Raw genomic sequence first — 7016 nt, forward strand, 5'->3', positions numbered from 1 at the left:
ACAACTGATTAGTTTAAGAAGTTTCAGACTGAATGATGCCAGTAAACATCATGGTGCAGTCAACTTTATCATTTAAAATGTTTTGTTTTGTTTTCTCCCTTCATTCGGGTATGAAAAATCCGCCCGTTTTTAAACATTGATTTGTTTAAGAGATTTTTGTCAGGACTGTACATTGTTCATTTAATGTTCGAAGGCTTTCTTCACAAAGAATAATCAATACACTCTCCTACACCCTCAATGTTCTCTATTTTTGCTGCAGTTATTGTCCTTACTGTATAAAAAGGGGCATTATTCCAAGAAGCTGGTGGCTGTGTGAAATATACTATTCCCTCACTCATGTCCACTGTGATCAGCGTTATTTAATTTGTTTGTAGGCAGACCATTCAGGCCAGCCAGCCAGCCAGCCTGTTTTGATAGCATTTTACTAAAAAAGCCCACGCGAGCCTAACCTAGGAAAAAGGGGTGGGTTTGACCTTAGAGGGATTGGAGGGTTAATGTTGAAGGCTTCCTTCAAGCCTTTCAGTGCTTGTTCCTTTGTAATTTTCCTCCATGCTACTGGAACATCAGCTGGCTTGGCGTTGTATTATTGGGCAAATCTCTCATTGTATTTAACCAGGACATACTTCCAGTAGTCAGATGCCTCCCTAGCGTAGTCTGGAGGAATGAGCCAGTCTGGGTAGATTGTTCTGTAGTCCTTGTGAGGATGCCACTCTCCATTAGTGTCTGCACAACTGAATTGACGTTCACTGTGAACATCAGTTGTGAACATTGTTACCACCAGCTTCTGAGTGTCGATAATCCTGTATCTACCGAGACCTTTTGGCCGATGAACAGCTGCATGATGTTCCTCATGTTTTTTGCCTCCGGCTTCACAAGGAACTTTACAAAATGGACATTGTTGTCCACAACCAAACACCCGATTGAAAAGCTCATCCTGTGGTTTGGTTGGAAGTTTGTTCACAGTCTCAGCGATGTTTTCAGATTTTGAGAACTCCTCCTGCAGCTGTTCATTCATTTCACTCAATGATTTGATGAGGCTCTCTTTAAATGGATGGCATGTGNCACTTCGTAATTCAGGACTTTTACTTAAAACCATAGTATTTCCACTTGTCACCTCTTAACAGATTAACGGATCCTGAATACCTATATACTTCTCACACTAGATTCACAGGTTACCCACCACCATTGTTCCAGATTGTATGAATACATTATAGACATCGAAAACCAATGCTATACACAAATATCGGTTTTGGGTTAAAAGAACTTGGTTCACTGAAACAATTAGACAAAACTTTTTTCTAACTACGTATTTAATACTTTCCTAAATGACCAAGAACAGATTTAAATTAGTTTGTGGTATTTATAGAATTTAAATCCTTGATTTAACTGCTGTGGTTTGTAAAGTGTTATTTTGTAATGCATGAGTACCATAGCACAATATGCCACTTAGTTTCCCCGCACTACCGTTGTTCTGGTGGAGGCAGATTAATTCAGTTAAATCTGACATGACGCATGAAAAAACACAGAAAAACACAGATACTTATGTTTCACTGAAAAAAGGAAACTGACAAACTGACTTTGATCAGAATCCAATTTTATTGTTATATTGCTTCAACATTTTTTTTTTGTTATAGGATCTGACAACATATCATTTTGTTGGTTTCCATTATGCACACAACTTTATGTTTGTAAAATTGAATAAAAGTAACAACAAAAAAAAGAATATAGATGGTAAACTATATATGATTTATTTTTCAACTTTCTTATCTCTGGATCGACTTTTAATATATCTGAAAATATCAATACCATGATCAACAGTACTCTCTGCTGTTGACTTGTTTAGATGTATATTTAATCTACAGCAAAAAGTCAGTTACACCAACATAAACATTTCTTATTCACTGCCTTAACTTCAAATAAACAAAACAGTAGAGCATATTAAAGAATAATGAGTGCATGTTAGAAAACATCTGTTTCTCATGGTCTGTACTTTAAGCACTAAGGATGCACTGCAATAAGTGTTGAAAAAAAGTAAAATAAGTAAGAATAATAATAGTAAGTAAAACATGATTTAATCACATGGTCTCGGTACGACACAGACCCACAACATCATAGTGTGCACACAGCATAATGTTCTTTAAGCAAATTATTCAAAAAGAATAAAACAAATGGAATATTTAAAAGTAAAACATATAAATGAAAAGATAACAATGTCCTGCGTAAAACTATAACAGTAGAAATATTAAAGAATAGTGATGCCATTAGATAACATCTGTGTCTCATGGCCTTTGTGTATTAAGCAAAGTTTAATAATAAAATAAAACATGTAAATAAATTGAGTAAGTAATAGTAAGTAGTAAAAATAAAAGTAAGTAAAACATGATCTCATCACTAGTCTTTGCCTACATCATCATTTTGTGCACACGGCGTGGGTGTGTGAGTTTTTCAAAGGTATTATACAAAAAACATTTAAAAGGAAAAATATAAAGAAAAAAAAAAAAGGAAAAATATAAATGATAAAATGTCTTGAATGAAACTATAACAGTAAACATATTGAAGACATATGAGATAACATCTGTTTCTCTGTTCTTGTATTTTAACATCATCATCAACATCAGCTTCTTTATATTTTGCACTAGTCTTTATGAAAATCATCAAAACACAAAACTCCAAAACATTAAATCAGAGCAAACAAACAGTCCTTCTTTCTGACTTGTTCATCACATCATTATCCGTCTAACATAATGAAAATCAAAAGTTCCTCATCAACAAGATGTGAAGGATGCCACAGTATTTGCACTTGAAGCAAAACGTCATCAACATGCACTTACAGTCTTTCAACTGAGGCTGGCTTATGCTCTCTCCAAGTTCACATCAACGTCTATATTTACAAAAAAATTTGAATACTAAAACAAAAAAAATAAAAACTGTGGAGAAAGTAATAATAAGTAGTAAAAACAAAAACAAACATGATCTCATCACATGGTCTTTAGACATCATTGCATGAACACAAGGAATGAATACAAATAATAAAACAAGAAAAAGTAAGTATTTGTATCTTTATGTATTATTCTCAGACTGGTATGAAATCACACATTTTTCCTCCTGGTTTTTATCTGCAAAACTTGTTACTTAAAAGCTCAAATGTGAAGCGATACATGAGTCATGCGGACAATTACATCACAAAACATCTCTTTGTCTCCAACACGGTCTTTGTAGCAAAGCATCTTTAGCAGTGACATCTCTTTGTTGTGCACTCCAGTTATAATGCACAACGTTTAACAGTTTACTGAAAATAAATGTAGCAGTCAAGAAACTAAAATGACAAAAACAAATAACACAATCTCTTTCTTCAGGTGGACTATGACGTACATCATTTTCAGAATCATATTTTGTTACGCTAGTCATCACACACAGAGGAAAATAATATATTGAACATATAAAAAAAAAGCAATAAAGATTTAAAGAATTGTTCCTCTTTTTTGTTAACATTATCATCAGCATCCCAGTCATTGTCCAAGAGGTCTTATAGGAGATTGATAAAAGAAAACAAAACATGTGTAATCTTAAAAAGAAAAAAACATCTCACATAACTCTCAAGCTTTTGAACTTCTCTGCAACTTCTTAAAATCATCAGTTGTCAATAATAGTGATCGTCAAACCCCAGGATGCCACTAAAGATCACGGTGCAACTTTATCACAACAGTGTCGATCTGTTTTGTGTTTCTGCCCTGGCGTGTTCAGTTCCTGGTTCCTTCTGGTTTTCTCTCTCTTGTTAAAGAGTTTGCAGGATTGCAGGTTAGTCTTTAATGCTGAATGCTTCCTTCAAGCCTTTCAGTGCTTGTTCCGGTTTGATGCTCCTCCATGCTTCTGGAACATCAGCTGGCTTTGCCTCGTATTCTTGGGCAAATCTCTCATTGTATTTAACCAGGACATACTTCCAGTAGTCAGATGCCTCCCTCTTGTAGTCTGGAGGAATGAGCCAGTCTGGGTAGATTGTTCTGTAGTCCTTGTAAGGATGATACTCTCCATTAGTGTCTGCACATCTGAATTTACGTTCACTGTGAACATCAGTTGTGCACATTGTTACCACCAGCTTCTGTGTGTCTTCATACCTGTATCTACCGAGACCTTGTGGCCGATGAACAGCTGCATGATGTTTCTCATGTTCTTTGCCTCCTGCTTCACAAGGAACTTTACAAAATGGACATTGTTGTCCACAACCAAACACCCGACTGAAAAGCTCATCCTGTGGTTTGGTTGGAAGTTTGTTCACAGTCTCAGTGATGTCTTCAGATTTTGAGAACTCCTCCTGCAGCTGTTCATTCATTTCTCTCAATGATTTGATGAGGCTCTCTTTAAATGGATGGCATGTGCTTTGGATTTGAAACAGGGCGGTTTTTTCAGCCTCTTCTGAAAGCGAGATATCTTTGGTCAAATATCTGCGCATGTTTTTGATGAGCTCTGTGATGCTTTCCTTGTTATCTGGCAGCAGGACACCATCCTCTCCTTTTGAGGCCCTTTCAGTTGCATCTGTTATTTTCTTAACTATGACTTTCAGATTCTGACCTTTCAGTTTGCATAAAGCTTTGTCCTCTGACATTTCTTCCAAGATGTGCTGAAATATCAAGTGCTTCACGTACATTTCATATTTACAAATGAACTTGACAAAACTCTGAAAGTGTTCCTTTTGCAGCAACTCTTTCTGAATGTTGTACTGGAAAAGGTTTCGTGAACTGTACTCTGCTGAATGGCGGCCTGCCAAAACTTCATCCACAATGTTAGTTCCCAGATGTCTACTGATGTACTCTTCCACAGCAGGTTTGATACAAAGTCTGACAAAATCATCTGCTTTGCGTTGGCAATGATCTCTCTTTTTGTATAGATCGATAAAATCCAACAAGTACTGAGGCTTGTACTTCTCCAGCTGAACTTTGGGATCCCTTGACAACAGAACATTTCTGTGCATTTGAAGGAACTCTCTTGAGGCAATGCCACAAATGTGAAGTTTCAGGTCAATCTCAAACTTGGGCTGGAAAGTGTTTCCTTTTAGGGAATCATCTACTTTTTCCAAAATATCCTTTGTAAAAGAGTCATGGTAGTCTGTGTCGGTTTTTGCTTTACCAAGTACAAATAGTGTGCAAGACTCAATGACAGTGTCTGCTCAACTCTGCAACTCTCTCTGTGAAGCTTCTGTTTGCCAGAATGCCAAACCTTTCAAACCTATTTTTTTATGTTCAGTTTTAACCTTAAAAAGCTTATTTCCTATGTCCTTTAGGTCTGTAATGTTCTGTAATTCCTCATTGACGTTATGATTTGCAAAATTTATCCTCAACTGTTCAAGGACTTTTTCAGATATGTTAAGCTCTTTCAGTCCAGACACATTTAAAGTGACTTTTGTCCACATCTGTTGAAAGTCACGTTTCAACTGTTCATCAGAAAGTGTGCAGTGTTTGCGATCACTCAAGAGTTTCATTACTTCGTTTTCAATCATTTCTCTGTGTTTCAAGTGTTGCAGTTTAGAGAGACAGGTGAAAAGAACTGTTAAAGAGAAAGAGAAGGTCATATTTAGATATTAGGTAGCCCCTAATGGGACCATTCATTTAACATAAAGGGCCATTTTATAATTATTTTAAAATTGTGGATTATTTTACATCAATGTTTGCAAGCTAGCAGTTGGTGAATTTGGGTGAATTACACATTGTTGGCACATCACCAAGATCTGTGAATAATTTGAATCTCTGTGATTTTGTATTTCCGCAATTCTAAGAGATCAAATATGTATTTAGTTATTTGTGTGGTCATTTTTCCACTTTATATAAATCTTGATACATCTTTTAACAATTGAATTTGTATGTCTATACACAGTACATCAGGACACATCAAAGTTGAGTGAATGGGGGAGTTTACCTGCATGTTCTTCACCTGTGTTTGTAGACAGGGTCTGACTTTTCCTTCAACTCCCCTGTGCTTTGAAATCTAAAAGGTAACAAAATAAAGCCTTTTTTTTACTTTTTTTTTAGTACTTTTTTTTTTCAAAGAAGCACACATTGTGTTATTGCTTATTCATTGTAGATCAGTTGCAGACAATCAAAACCAATGTCCTTTTTTAAAACCGCTGCGCTAACTGCCAATATTATACTGCTTAGAGAAATATTATTAATATGTCTAATTTGATCAAAGAGGTGTGTCTTACTGTCTAGTGTAGTGTAGCAATACAATTCTGATTTAGTCCGATTGAAGCATATCAATTAAAAAGTGTTTGCAGTAGCTTTACGGTAAACACTGATGATATAACATTTAGTATTGCTAATTTTACTCAAGTACAAACGTGAAGTACTTCTTTATAACACTGATAATGTCTCAGTGTGTCGGCGGACAGGCTTTCATTGGTCAAAGATCTTACAATGTTTATTTTCTAAGAACCACAAATGTGCATGTGTTCCATTGTCTGGCAGTGGAGCTTTTATCTATACATCAAGGAGTTAAAACCCCAGCTCAAAAACAACAGTCAGAAAGCAACATTTGGTTTCCTGTGTGCACAAAGTCTAAGCAAAGTACACCAAGTTCAAAGTTTCAATAGTTTCGAGGTGGTTCTTTAAATCTTATTAAAGCCAATTAAATAATTAAGTTAAACAAACAAAACAACTTAAAGGGGCAGCTGTCAGTGAAGTTTATCACAGTCATTAAGAAAGATGCTGCAGTGATTTGGAGTGATTGGGCCACATAATGAGCAAATTAAAAAAAATGATTTTCAATACAGAAACTACTTAAGGTTTTAAACAATAACCATAAAAAAAAACTTAAAGGCTGTCAGTGAAGTTTATCACGGTCATTAAGAAAGATGCTGCAGTGATTTGGAGTGATTGGGCCACATAACGAGCAAATACAAAAAAAGGATTTTCAATACAGAAACTACTTAAGGTTTTAAACAATAACCATAAAAAAAAACTTAAAACATAAAAACATGCGTGTCCTACTTGTCCCGTGTTGTTATACAGTTCTGCATCAAACCA

General features: G+C 35.5%; 1 protein-coding gene across 2 annotated transcripts; it reads right to left on the minus strand.

Moving 5' to 3' along the window:
- Positions 1 to 10: 10 nt before the first annotated feature.
- LOC104949447 (interferon-induced very large GTPase 1-like) lies at positions 11 to 6615 on the minus strand. Of its 2 annotated transcripts, XM_010775807.1 has the most exons (3): positions 5911 to 6615; positions 4374 to 5541; positions 11 to 1058 (listed from the first exon to the last, which is right to left on the minus strand). In XM_010775807.1, exons 2-3 carry the CDS (start codon positions 4967 to 4969, stop codon positions 584 to 586), a joined length of 1071 nt encoding a protein of 356 aa, XP_010774109.1. In that variant the 5' UTR covers positions 4970 to 5541; positions 5911 to 6615; the 3' UTR covers positions 11 to 583. The 2 variants fall into 2 exon arrangements, with proteins under 2 accessions (XP_010774109.1, XP_010774108.1); XM_010775806.1 differs by lacking the exon at positions 11 to 1058 and having other exon boundaries at positions 1631 to 5541; positions 5911 to 6076.
- Between the last annotated feature and the right edge of the window lie 401 nt (positions 6616 to 7016).

This window comes from Notothenia coriiceps, unplaced genomic scaffold, assembly GCF_000735185.1.
Source record: "Notothenia coriiceps isolate Sejong01 unplaced genomic scaffold, NC01 NC01_scaffold00016216, whole genome shotgun sequence".
Lineage (NCBI taxonomy): Eukaryota > Metazoa > Chordata > Actinopteri > Perciformes > Nototheniidae > Notothenia > Notothenia coriiceps.